Source organism: Apteryx mantelli, chromosome 7 (assembly GCF_036417845.1).
Source record: "Apteryx mantelli isolate bAptMan1 chromosome 7, bAptMan1.hap1, whole genome shotgun sequence".
NCBI classification, from domain to species: domain Eukaryota; kingdom Metazoa; phylum Chordata; class Aves; order Apterygiformes; family Apterygidae; genus Apteryx; species Apteryx mantelli.
In genome coordinates, this window is record NC_089984.1 from 15,354,249 (window position 1) to 15,369,271 (window position 15,023).

At 36.9% G+C, this 15,023-nt stretch overlaps 1 protein-coding gene across 1 annotated transcript in view; it reads right to left on the reverse strand.

Annotated features, from left to right (window-relative positions):
- Nucleotides 1-15,023, reverse strand: part of SH2D4B (SH2 domain containing 4B) — a 69,045-nt gene that overhangs the window by 21,771 nt on the left and 32,251 nt on the right. The window contains exons 5-6 of the mRNA XM_013953421.1: nucleotides 12,701-12,908; nucleotides 9,290-9,417 (exon numbers count right to left, since the gene is read on the reverse strand). Coding sequence (XP_013808875.1) covers nucleotides 9,290-9,417; nucleotides 12,701-12,908 — 336 coding nt within the window. The remainder of the gene's footprint in view (nucleotides 1-9,289; nucleotides 9,418-12,700; nucleotides 12,909-15,023) is intronic.

The following is a 15,023-nucleotide window of genomic DNA, read 5'->3' on the forward strand; positions in this document are numbered from 1 at the left end:
CAATACTGTAAATAAGGTAAATGAGCTAGCAGCTAGGCTCAGACTGACAGCAGGATGATCTGAATTAGGTCTTTGAAGCCACTACTCGGTAAGCAGAAATGGCTTCAGCAGAGACACCAACTTCCTTTGAGGTTCTGAAAAAGTTAGAGAGAAGCAAACAGAAATTTTTTACTTAATTTCTAATATAAAGCCTAGCATTAAAAATCCTTCATTTATCCTAAGTCTCATCAATGGGACTATTCCAGTTTACATGATAAGAAGATCTGGACACAGTCTGCAACCGTGCAGAATTGTTTGTTTGTTGCTACTACCATCTTAGGCTCTCTTAAAGCCCCCACTCTGCCAACAGTAGCATGGTTAAGGGAGAAAACAGGAGAGGGATATGTGTTGTGTGGCTGATGAACCATTACTTTTTTGTATCTTGGACTGAAATATCTATAAACCAAAGGGTTCTTCAAAGGACACATGCATAGTTGCAACTGTTCCATTTTTAATCAAACACACTGGAAGAGTTTTACAGAAGCCACCTTCACTCAAGATTCCTGCTGCATTTAATTGTGAGAAGTAGTGGTAACGTCAGTGTGAGAATATTCCATGCAATTATATATAAATTAAATTTGCCTCCTCTATTTCATGGATTAAGGCTAATTATAGATGCTAATCTGGGCTGCAAAAGTAAGCTGTGATCCAGTCAGAGCCAATGCTTCTCAGTGTGTTAAATTGTATAGCTCTTTTGGAGTTGTACCTCTTAAAGACTAGACCTCCATGAGTTTGATATGACAGTCCCATTCACTGAACAGCCCGCAGAAGGAACAACTGGCCTTTCTGAAGTCCAAGAGGAAAGGAAGGGAGCTGTCACTCCTTTAACTTTAGCAAACGATGGGCAAATTTATTTTTCCCCACACTCAACTTCATTCTGCCTCTGTGCCAGCATCACATGGACAAGCTGCACAAAAAGGTTAGTTGCCAACAGACTCACAGAAGTCTCTTCCCTTTGTTTTCATATCATCTCCTACTGTTTATCTCCTGTGGTGAAAGCAGTTTAAGTGTAACAATCTGCTGCTACCTGGGTGAACTGGAGTTGTTAAGCCAAACCAGCAACATAATTTTGCACAGTCATGTCCTTTTCCCCTCTGCATGACTACACGCCATACCTGCTGATACCCTGTTTGAGAAAGTTGGTTTTGCTTAGCAGGAGAATAGCATTGTTTCAAAGGAGCTGTTGAACTAATAACTTGTCAGCTTTTGACTGGAGGCTGGATCAATAGGACTGTGGTTTCAATACTTTGCATAGTAAGATAGAAGGATCAGTGAGGCAGCCGTCTGCTGGAAGATCAGTGAAATTTTCTGACCTTGACTCTATGCAAGTATTTGCTGTGCTTTAAACAGAAAATACTGCAGGTAACTTAGCCTGGTGTAAGCTGAAGAAAAGATATGGAAGCCTGGAAAATATGAAGTCTATTACTGTAACTGTGCAAGCCAAAGTAACAAGAGCTGGAGGCATGCCTGATAAATAGTTAGATATGGATTCATAATAAGCAGGATGTCTGCAGTTCATCCAAGACTAACAAGGTTCTCCACAGGACACCTTTAGTATGCTACATGGGTTGATGTGCAGATTGAGAAACATCCACATACAGCATTTAAAAAAATGCAGTATGAGCTGAACATCTTGTACAGCTAATAACATAAGTGCAATTTGGGCATGGATAAACTAATCAATTAAAAAAATACATGATAGAAATTAAAAGAAGAAACCACGATCCAGGGTCTGAGGAATGGACTACAATATATGTAAAAGGGATGCACAGCTCAAATTCAGGCTGTTGGACAGATAAACCATTCTGCATTTTCTTTGGTCACCATAAACAGTCATCATAATTTCTTCCAGCCACAGGACAACCAACCTTTGTAGATGTTAGGTCTTTCTACTTACAGCTAATCTGCCTTATTTTCTCTAAAATGTATGTGTTTTAAGTCTTTACATATGATTTCTTCTAAATAACTCATGTTCCTATAATATATCATTCTGTTTTTATAAATGATTTTGCATTTACAAACATGAACAGCAGAGCTTTCAGCTCAGGAATACCTCTTCTTTTCATTTTAGGTAATGTGAAAAAGAAAGTCTGGTTGAAAGCACTGCAGCAATAATTAGTCACCTACAGTCCAGTTCAATAAGGGGACAAAACACAGAATGGTAATGTAAATTTACAGGTAAACAGACTAAGCTACCACTATGCCTATTAAATGAAATCATAATTGTTTACTATGTCTTGCTTTAATAGGAGCACAAAAAGGAAAAATAAATCTTTAAAAGTGTTTTAAATAAAGGGGGCAAGGAGTTACCAGAATGAAAATCAATTTTAGTTTTAATAGCAAAATATTTTCTTTTACGAGATTAGTGAGTTCACCTGGAAGTAAAATCTATGAAAAAGTTGCAGCATATTTTTCACAAATACAAAGAATAGTCTGGCACAAGCTTGAATTTGAAAGAACACAAATTCTTTCCTATTTGGGGGGTTTGGGGTTTTGTTTTTTTAATCTTTGACTAACAGTGCAATATACAGACCCTGCACCTGACCTATTTGTATCCTTGGAACTTCTAACACTTTATCAAACTTGTTTCCACTTTTGTGGTCACACGCTTTTTATAATCTCTCATTTTTAGTGTCTATAAGATCCGTTTAGAAATATTTTGTGTTTCTATCTCACCTACATCTTTAGAATATAGCTTCCAGTTAAAGAGCAGACAAGGACAATGTATTGTAAAAGAATAAGAAAGCTCATTTCACATTAGCAATTAGCCTATTTACATTAATTATTCAATTGCCTCATTCTACAATTTCCCTGCTGTTCTTTTGTGCTTCCTTTCTCCTTGCTACATGCTGCAGCTCACATTACCTCACTTTGATACTCTGCTCCCTTCCAAGGGGAGCCATGAGTCTAAAACATTTATTTTGTTTGCTAATAACCTGTCTGTGTAGACACTTTGGAATTGTAATGGCACTAGAAAAACAATTCCAAAGCCTTCAAAAGAACTGACAGACTAAAACAATCATTATAAGCTAAGTGGAGTGACCTAGTACATGAAGGATCATCTTATTTCTCAGAACACAGCAAAACACCTCTCATTTCTTAGGGGAGAAGTTGAGAACTGAATTAGACCTGATGAAGCATTTGGGTTTCATCTTATGTTGCGAGTCTGACTTGACTTGAGACATCCATAATCAAATACTGGCATCCACCATAGGATCCAAACATTTAACTCCAAATACTGTGCTGCTTTGAAAAATACTATCAGATGGTCTAGTAGCTGTCTGATAGGGATCTGTTTTGGCAGTGTAAAATACAGTATATCATCTCACAGCAAATAAACAACTGCTCAAGTCCTTAATAACTATATGTAAATCCACCCATATAGAATATATATAAAACTCTGCAAGCACAAACTGGTTCTTCTATACTACTCCAATAAAAACTATGTGTATATGTGTATTCACATTACTACTTTATAATTACTTACAAGTATAATTATAGTATGATTACTATTTCAAGGCTGCGGTGCAAAAATAGACTGAGCCTGTCATCTGTCCTTCAAGTGCTAGAAACCTAGATTTTCCAGCCCAATTTGTCTCATTTGGTGTATAGCAACCACTTTATGGTGCAACAGAGGGCTCATATTCATCCTAGGCAACTATTGTGATAGGAACATTGTTCATCTCTGTGTCTGAATTCAGCAAGGATGAAAAGCACAGGACTGGCAGCCTTGCAAACTAATGCATTCTGCTTAGCCACAGAATTGGGACAGCAGTGCATGCTTCCCCACTCATGCCTAACAGTAGGCCTCAAATCCATTTTCTAACACAAAGTTATGCGATGAGCATAAGTTGGTGTCCAGACTTGTTCTGTATCTGTTCTTCCTGCTAAGATTCCCAGCAAAGGTGACAACATTTTTTGAGAAATCCATATGGAACAGGAATGATAACTAATACTGAAGATAACCTGTGTGTTACTTGTGTTACACAAAATCAGCCAGGTGGCAAAAACTATCAAGCTGTGTTGATCTGGGTCTATCCCACCAGTAGTCACAAGCCATCAAGTCTATGGATATTCTGAACTGTTGGCCAGGACTGTATTAGCTCTTTCTCTTTGAGGACAGGCTGGCAGAGTAGACAGTAGACATTGAAATCTATTGTTTTGATAAAGATAGTAAGACATAGTCTGTTCTATATTTGTCATCTCAAAAACCATTTTTTTATCTGTTCCCAGACAATTGTTCAAAATAAATCTTATTATTTTACTATTACTTTTTTTTTTAATCTTCCACTTTATTTCTTTATTTACTTGCATAAAACAGAGACCCAGAACTGTCCTGCAAATGCGTGCAAGCTAACAGGTACATTGTAATTGAGAAGTTTTATTTTAGCTGCTTTTATCATTTGATTTTGGTATTCTCTGATTCCTTTCCAGATGTTTCTGGACGACAAGATGCTTTAGATACCAAGCTTTGCATATAGCTATTAGATGCCTCTTTCAAGGCCTGTGGAAGAAAGTAGAAAAGCTCTCACTAAATTCAGAGGATTTTTTACAAGATCTTTTATCTTTTTCCCCATAAAGTACCTCTCAACAACAGTTCTGGAAGGGAGATAAAATCCCAGACCCCTGGGGCTCAATTTATACAGGCAGAGAATTTATCTGTGCACTTTCTCAAACAGAAGTAAAAGCTACATAATGATGAAGTAATGAATTGGAAAATAGATCATTAATATCAAAAAGGCTGTACTTCTGCTGGATTTAGTACAACACTTGCTTCACATCTTCCTAATGTGCATTTATTCAATGATTGAGAGGTTTTTTTCAAGAGCAGAAGAAAGTGTGCTTTTATATTCAAAACAGCAAACTATTGACTTTTAGGTGTTTTTCAAACCAAACCGCTGCCATACCTGCTTCCCTCAGCAAATACTGCATACAAGCTATATTTTACAAGCTGCATCTCCTACAGTTCAGCTATACCCATATGCCCAGTGTTGTTGCTGTTGGCAAACTCAAAGACAGAAGACTCAAGGGCTCAAAGATAGTAGACTTTGGGGAATATTAAGTCTTAAATCCTGTATTGACAGCATCTGCTTTGTAGAACCATTCTCACCATTTAAGTCTGCCAGAGTTTCTTCCTGAAAAAAAAGTTTCTTCTTGAAAACAGTATTAGCTATTGGAAATAAAACCTTGGTCTCCAAACATTTGCAACATGATACTGCTGAACTGAAAATTTTCTTCCCTGGCTCCCCTGGCCTCAGAGCTCACTCAGCTTCTGCTTCTCAGCATTTTTCAGTCCACCTTTCAATTTGCTCTGATCAGCTCCCTCACAGCTTGGCACTCCCTTAGCTGCACTGCCACCCTGACTTTCTCTAATAAAGTAGTTCTCAGTAGGAACTGCACTACTGCAATTATATTTTAAAGGTACAACCTTTAGGGCAACTATTTCATGTTTCTGTATCTGTGATGTCAGCATCTGGACTCTCCTTTCAACCAGAAGGCAAGTAGAGATGTGATAGTGTTACAGCAAACGCTTAGCAAATACGCATAGAACCACCATGCAGAGAGCCAATGCATAAATTCCTCATTTTGTCATATAGTATTATTCTTACTATATATCTGAGAGATTCCATTGATATCATGTGGATAAATAACATCAACAATCATAAAATTTTAGTCTTAACTAAGCCTGGGAAAATATTTACAGTTCAGATCTCCTGTGCAAACATTGACACTCTCCTACATTCTGAATGGAAAATAACCAAATGCAGAACACAATTACATGAGAGTGGAAGGTCTGACATATCTGAAGTTTCTTTCAAAGTAACAGCTTACAAACCAGTGGGAATGGAAAAAAAAACACTACATGTTAAAGCAGATTTCAAGCAAAAGAGAAAGGTTAAAGGACAAAGGAAAACAGAGCAAACAAATGGAAATATTATCACCTGTTTTGGCCTCCAGCATCCTTTGTTATAGCACAGAAAGAGACTTAAGGAAAGACTAGGTCTATATTTTCATTGCCAAAAGGAATTCTATTCCCAATGCCATATGTCTGCAGTAATCTGAAAACTATGGTTGTTTGCTGATGTCTGTGATAGAGTTTGGCAAAATTCTTCAACATATGGGGAAGACCAGTTACTTTCATTTTACTTGGCACGGCTTGAACAGAGGTTTGAAAAGAAAACTCCAGTTCAAAGCAAAACTTGGCCAAAATAACCAGCCTGTCTCCCTTTCTCACCCTTTGGAGAGACAGACTTCCTATCCTGAAGACTAAATCACTTCCTATCTTTCAAAGTGCATCAGCAACTCAAGATCTTGGCAAAACATGATCTGAATTTAGATTTATAAAAAAAGTTTCCTATATCTTGAATTTTAACTTACAAAGGGATCCTAACATTGTATCATCTGCTCATATTCATCAATTAGCAGGTAAGAATTCAGGATCTGCTTATTAATTTCCTGCTTATCAAAATGACCAAAATTTAGCTTTAGCTAAATTTAGACCAATTTCCTCTTTTTCCATATTCAAAGAATTGAATACTTCATCCAAATATAAGGTGACTATTACAATATATAAAAGAAATGGCTGGGTTTTGTACAAAACCTATAGGCACCAATTACCTCATATCCCAAGATAGTACATCTATCTGAAAACCTTCATTTCTGGCTAGTTAGAAAATAACATGCATTTATAGCAGAATTTGAAGATAGTGACTAAGCTAATGCTTTATTTTGTTTAAAAAGCTGAAGGACTCATCAGTCAGAGTAAGCAAGCAAATATCTATTGACTTCAGCAAAAATATGTTATTCTGTAATAACTTAGTATCCACTTTTTCAGTACTGCTATAACAGATCTCTTAGCACATTGCATCCAAAGAGCCCTGAACACGAAGGCAGAATATTATCTTCCTATTTACAGTCCAGAACTGGGATATAAGATACAGAAGAAGTTCAAGGATGTGATGGATCTGATTATACCTGTTTTGAGAGACTGAGATTGTACAGACCTGTCATCATTATACTAGACAATATTAAATACTATGCAGCAGTTCCTTCCACAGAAACATCCACTTATCCAAATGATGATTATTTTATTGTCCCTTTGTCTCAAGTGGTTAGCCATAATTCTGGACTTTGTGGAATGGCTTTCATTTGTATTGCCCATTTCTTATTCAAGTCAGATATGTTCTGCTGTAATTTTGTTTATACATAAAAAACATATGTAATGCCCTGCTTCTCTGAACACAGTACAAATCAACAATAAATAGAAGATCCCCAAATAGGCCTATACAATAAAAGTCACAGTAAGTCTTTTAACAGAAATCAAACAGAGTAAAAATTTGGCAAGACCACTTTTTTCTTTTCTTTTTTTTTTTTTTCCTCCAAACTGGAGGCCAATTCTCTGAAGAGTTTTTGCTGAAAAAGAGTATCGATGTTTTCTAATATTTTGGGTCTTTGTTTCAGAATTTATCTACATTTCTAACTACTACAAAACACTCACTGCTGCACCTGTAACAACTTGATGTTTAGCTTTGACGATGGTGGCTCTGACCAGCGTTACACATGACAGCTAAGCCAGCTAAAAGTATGCACGATAACTTGAGCAGACTTGAGTTGGAACCAGCAAATAGGTACCAAAGCAGTGTTTCTGTGGCTCTTGGCAAAGAAAACTACTGAGCTTTGTATAGAGAAACTATCTTAACTATCTTTGTAAGCCTTCTTGAGTGGAAGGAGGACAAAGGAGGTACTTTGCTCACTTTTACAAATGTTCAGATGTGAACAGACTGATCTAATGAACTTAAGGAAAAAAATGAATTCCACAGTTCTTGCAGTGATTAAGGGACAAATCCAAAAGCCACTGAAGTCAGCAAAAAGACTGCACAGACTTTAGCTCAAGCCCAGATGCCTTTTTAATTTAAGGTGTGAATTATGCTCTTAACTACTGATGTCAATTTATACGGATGTGAACTTCCCAGAAATATGAGTGGGGAAAACTTTTGTCATTGGACCACCTCCAAAGATCATATAGAGTATGGTTGAAAATACTTTTGAGAAGTGACCACAGCTGAAAATTTAATCAGTTTACCTCTCTAATAGAAATCAAACCAAATACCTAATTTTTTTCTTTTCTGTCTGCGTCATTTTTTGTAAGAAATGGAAATATTAAAGCATTTACAAGCTATTCATGACTGACTTCAGTGTCCTTGACTAATTAAGCCAGTGAAAATAGCAGCTTGCTGATTTCTTCTAAGACATAACAGTTTGTAGATCATAAAAAGAAATTTGAAATATATGAAAGACTAAACTTGGTCAGAAACCTTTCTTGCTTGGTTCAGTTTGGAATCTCCACACATCTTGATCTTATATGTTGAGAATCAGGCCAGGTTCAAGGCCAGATTAGTACTTGCAGCAAAGAAATAGCAAATTCACTGAAAACAGCAATGAAAGAACATTGGGATTTAGCTTTAAAATCTTTTCAGTCCCTAAATTATGTCAGCTATTAAGCGAGAGTTCTTTTCTTCATGTTTAACAAATATAAAGATCATTGCCAACACATATGAAAATGAGACGTCTTACCTATGAACTTGATACCAAAGATTTAGCTGCATAGCAGATACTACACAGAGCAAAAACTCCTGAGATGCTAAGAACTCCAGAAAATATGACAGTAGCTAATGGATCTGAGGAACTGGTTTTCCCATCCCATGAAAACTGCTAAAAATCATACACTTCCAAGCCATTCTGAAACAAATTCAAGATCTTTCAGAAATTTTTGTTTTCAAAAGAGAAAGAAAAAAAAAAAGCCACCCTTAAAACCCCAGTGTTTAGAAAGCGCAACAGGGATTAAATAGACATGAGTTCAAGTCCTTCTTGCAAATCACGTAAAGCAGAGACTTGAACTTCAGTTCTCCATATCCCATATCACTCTACTATTTGCCAGGGTATTTTGGAGTGCTCTTCACCCTATATTAGTCACATTCTTCCTGCCTGACTTGTTATTTTACAGCAAGCAAATTTTTGGTGAAAATACTCCTGTAAAACTTTGGTGATGTGAGTCACAAAATAAACTACTTAATCAGAAATAGGAAAATCATATGCTAATAATAAAAATGATGCAAAAATGTTGCTTTATGAGACACTAGACCTCACGACCCCAATAGACATTCCTTTCTGTGAGGAAAGTCGGTAAGATTTAACTTCCTGAAAGTCTGGTCCCAGCTCTATTATATGAGAAAATAAAGATCAGTATTACCATGAAACCATGGAGCAACCCTGTTGGTGTTCCTCTCAAACCCAGCACGTCGAGGAAGCTGTTCTTCTTTGAACCAGTGAATGATGACTTCTCGGGAAAAGGGTCTAGAAGGACGCTCCCAAATTTTACTATATTAAAAGGGAAATAATTACAGAATACAGTCATATAGAGAATTAGCAGTGTATGAAATCAAGGGACAGTATAAAAATAAATCTATATTGTATATATTTACAAAACTTACAGTTACAAAATAAAGGATATTCATTGTAACAGCTGTTCGGTATAGTTCATTGAATAATTTTAACCTTTAAAAACATTTTTTAACATTCTTTTGAATGAAAACCAGAATATTTTGGTTTTACATTTGCAATGGAACATTAAATATTTTCTTAAGCAGAGAATTATAATTGAAAAACAATTTACCACAAAATACACAATGGACATTTCAGTCAGCTTTCCTATTCCACCTCATTTTTATTCCAATTTACTAACTGACCAACAAAGTGTATTTTTTCTTAGGGCATACTCCTTTGCACTGGCAAGGAATTCTGCACTCGAATCAGCTATATGTATCTAAACCACAGAACATGATAGAGGGTTTTGTCTAAACTGTCTCATACTGCTTTTGCATTCTCTATTTGTGAGCCTCCCTTACTGCTTCTACTACTTTCTATTCATTTTAGTTTCTTTTACCTAGTAGGAGGCACAGCAGGCAAAATATGCATCCAGCTACCCCAGCTAACAATGCTTCTTGCTTACACAAGCTCATTTACACTGATAACAGTCGTAAAAGGGAGGTTTTAGAATGGATTTCTGTACAGTTTAAGATCCCATGGGTTTCTGGGGACTCAGGTTGTTAGGCCAAATTACCAAATCTTCACTGCTGTTCTTCAGATGAAGTAGACGAAGGCTAGCGTGGTATGTCTACTTGTGCTACAATTCCACTTTCATTTGATGAGACACACACATTCTTCACAGTGCCCAGCAGAATAGCTGGCTATGTATTTCTCGCTTTCCTACTCCACCTGCCATGGAGCTGCCATTCAATGTTGCATATTGCCAGACAATATAACACCGAACTAAAACTAAAATTTAAATGTCAGCTCATAAGGAACTAAATGGCACTAAACTGATTTCCCAGATAATCAAGAACCCTCAAAACCTATCAATATTCTGCAGTTAATGACAGCAAGCTTGTCTTTAGAAATGAATAAAAGTAAAAAGATAGAAGCTGTCTTCCTGGCGACATGCAAATGAGTCCTCCTTTCAGCTTCTGTCTTACTATTACTAAAATTAGTGATTGATTCTGTTGATATCAAGTAATGACGATCTCAGTCAATATAATATAAAGTTATATAACAAGTCTAAATTATTGCTAAATTGCACATCTATGTCAGAGTAGATATGACCTATATTTATCATAAAATCTGAAGATACAAAGATGAGTGAGGGGAGAAAGAAAGGATTTAGCTATAGATGCACATAGAAAAGCATGCTACATACGTATTTTGTTATTTATGTTTTTGAAGATTTTTCCTCAATAAAGAAACAAGTAACCCTTTGAGTGCTAGGGCCCTACAGTCGATTCTCATTTCTCAGCTCATTTTTCTCTCTAATTCTCTTTGATTTTGGAAGACTTGTCAAAACCACCATTTTTTCTGTCCTAGGCTAAATCTAAGAATTACTCTCAGTCAGTTCCTATAGAGCTATGGTAGACAAGCAAGTCCAGTAAGAGCAGGAGGACAGAAATACAAACACAGAAGTAAAGACAAAAAAACACAGTGAGCAAAAGGAAATAAAACAAATAAGCAGGCCAAACAGAGAAGCATCAGTAGGCGAACAATCAGCAAAATAAGGAAGATGAAGAAGGAAGGAAGGAAGGAATGGAAGGTTTTTAAGCTATATAGAAGTGTTATGCTGAACCCAAAACCCCTTGTTCTAAGAGGCTAAAGATCTGTCTCACGCTAGTGGCAAATAACCACATACTGTACATCTCCTCCTTGACTTCCCAGGCCACTGGCAACGTAAAATTTTAGATACATATCTTCTCTTGCCTCACCAAACCAGTTTTAAGTGGGAGAAATTGAATTACATACATTTACATATATGCACTATCAGAGTATAAATTTTAAGTTACTTCCATTCTTCTTGATTCTGTGATAATCAAGTCATGCTCATTGACAAAGAGAAGCCTTAAGAGATAAGAAAAATAAATAGCACCTATTTTAACCAAAGACATAACTTGGAAACATAAGCAGTTTTGAATGTGAGCTGGGTAATGATCAGAACATACTTCAGCTTTTTTCAGCCCTTTTTTGAAAACATTCACATTTAGCACTACCAAATTCTATAGTAAATAATGTCATTTCAGAAGCTCAGAACCTTAGGTTGAAGTTATGGAACTTCTTTTTTCAAAATTTGCCACCTTTATTATTTTTATTACTTTATTTCAAAGACAGCTTTGATTTAAGTAGCTTGGAAAAATAATGAGAACATTCCTTTGACAAGTGATTTGGTGGTAAGATCCTTTCAAGATCCTGCTGTCTTTCAGAGAATGAAATTTTGATTCCTCCTCAAACTGGGAACTTTGGCCCCAGAACACACTTCCAAACATGAAGGGACTGACTCTCCCTGGTGCTCCACTGACTGGTAAAGAAAAGGAAAACAAACTTGATGTAAAGGGACTCTTTAATTTCTGAGCACAGATATTTGTTGTTGGGATTTTTTTTAATATTTAATGGTACCACCCTGACAGTGTTCACACTGCCTTTAACACCACATGAAGCCAAATTAATGGTATGAGATGTAACCAGGAAAACCCAGAAAGAGTGACTGATTAACTTTGTAGCACCCCATTTGCCAGGTTGGATTTTTTTACTCCTCTGGAATCCATGGGGCTCCCTAAATAGTCTGATGAAAGATCAGTAGACAAAAAATACCAAAGACACTTGATTTTGCCTGAAGAAAACTCAAAAAGCCCTCGAGACTTAGGAGTTTGACAGCTCTCTGTAAAATGTTTCAATGAGCAGTTAAGCAGCAGCTAGTTTTAGGCTTGAGGGTTAAGACTTGCCTAAGACTTTGTCCCTTTCACTTTCTCCATATCACAGCCTTGCTAATGACTGACTTTTTAAGGACTCATATCTCTTTGTGTGACCTCTAAGAAATTTATCTGAAAAATAAATGGCATTTGGTTTACATTAAGCATTCAATCTGGTTTACATTAAGCATTCAATCTGTTTTTTTTGTTTGTTTGTTTGTTTGTTTTTTAAACATTCACATTCTGGTCATAGTCAAAGACCAAGACTGAGAATTTGCAACAACTGAAGAACAACTTGTTGAAATGGTGAGGACTGGAGTGAGAGCAATTCAATAGAAAACTGTATTTCCAAGTCACACTTGTAACAAACCAACCTGGATGGAGCAGTGAGAGACAGCAAAGGGCTTGGACTGTCATTCAGTTTCGTCTCCTGATCATTATTCAGACTCGTCCCCTTGAACAAATTACTCAGACCAGCCACTCTTCCTTTCTGGATGGCTCGCAAGGATTGTCGCCGGTATTCGTCCCGGGCCCTGCGTGCTTTGTGGCTCCTTTCCTCATCTGCAGCTTTGGAGCGGCGCACTGAGGGGAATGAAGGGGAAGGGAGGGCAGGGGAGAAGAGGAGACTTTAGAAATGCAGATGGCCGTTTACCCCTTTCCTTGCAGATCAATTCATTATCTTCGTTCCTTCTATTACTTGATATTAAGAACATTCAAACTATAGTGCACCATCAAAGAGATGGAGAACTGGATAACTTCCCTGGTGCTTCATATACAGGCCTAGCACTAGAAAAAGCAAACCAGACTTGAACTATCAACGGTCTGATCAGTACTGGCAATAACAGAGACTGGATGTAATATAGATAAGTAAACAGCACTGAGCCCCTACATATTGCAATTAGATCTGACACTTGCTTTGGCTCTATTAAGAGAAATTTTGCTTCAGGACATCTTTTCCACTGGAGGTGCACCAAGTTTTATGTTTTAGAAGAGAATATGAACTGTTGCTTAATTTTAAGCCTGTGCTTAGCAGAATTCATTGCAACTATGCATATAACTAGAATTGCAGGAGCTATTTCCAAAATATATAGTTACAAAAACTAACATTTAGGTTGTGGTTTTGGTTGTTAATTTTTTTTTTTTTTTTTTTTTTTTGGTAAGGGCAGGTACTATCTGTGCTAGAGTATTTAAAATAAAGTCACAGAAGACTCCATTTTGAAAATTATCTAAAAAAGGGTTCAGTAACGATAGACAAATGAACAGCCATTAGAAAGGGCAAGCTGGTGTTATGGATGGGGTTGTACTACATGTGAGTCTCCAAAATTGGATATAAAGAACCAGAATCTGTACTGGAAGATTTAATACACACTCATCATTGGCACTGACCACAGATTTGCATAAGTAAATCAAACCTAATTTCCATAACCCAAAATAATGTGACTGCTACTTTGGCCACCATGGGTCAGGCATCTTTCACTAAAGCTTCTTCATTTGAAAACTAATGTACTAAAAATCCTGACTTCAAAATGTTATAACTTAAATGCACCAAGAATTGTGCTGCAAATATTTGTCATCTATCAGCTCTTTTCTGGTGCCTCAAGCCCCGTTTTGATGATATTTTGAGACATAAACAACTTCAGGCAGGCAAATTATTCCAGTGCAAAACAAACCTTTAACATCCAGTGAAGCAAATATTAAAGAAACAAGCTATTGCCTCCAGTAGCAATTATCAATCCTGCCAAGACTATCCTGGCTCAGATCATATCCAATTCATACTGCGCACACAGTATTTCTCCCTCTACTGTGATTGTACCTGTGAGTAGAAATGCATGATATAATACCAGACAGCTACATTTCATTAGGCTGTTTGCATGCCTCTGGTTTACCCTCCTGAGTTAAAGCAAGCAAAAGCATAAATGGATTTATCCAAATTATGGAAAGGTTTAATGGAATCAAGAAATAACAGAGCTTAAAACAAAACGAAACAAAATAAAATGCTCTAGGCAAGTGAGGGAATGAGGAAAGCCCTTGAAGTCTGGAGATACATAGTAATGTTACAGGTAGGAAGGTATACAGGACTAAAAACCAATCAGGATATTGGAATAAATGAGTCATAGATGTTTCTAATATATACAAGTGGTAGAATTTCAGTTCCACTTACTAAACATTTACCCTGCAGTTTTAGCTAAATCCAATAACAAGCATGCTAAATGCATGAGAAAACTGAGAAACACTGTTTGTCTCAGAGGTCATTATTTTTAGAGGTAGATTATCTCATCCAAATATGTTACTTTGATGGGTCAAGAGTATTACTTACAAGATGTCCCTGATCTACCCTTTGCGAATGAAAAGCCATTCAATAAAACTGCTCTCAATACGGACTTTCTGTTTGCAGCAATGCTAGAGACAGCAAGGAAGATGAGCCCTGCAGCTGGGTGAGACAGACAGACAGACACCAGTCTTTGTTTGCCTCAGTCCGGCTCCGCAGACCCAGGACAGACCGCCGGCCTGGGGCGCTCTGCGATTCTTTTCTCCTGATGTACAGCCTTACTGGTAAGAAAACAGGAAAGGTGTCCTCATGCCCAACTTTTCTCAGCAATGGATACCCTTACAGACACACATACCTACTGTCTTTTTGTTAGCTAATAAATCTATATGTTTTCCCAACCAGTATCAAATTTGAATATTTCTGTTAAC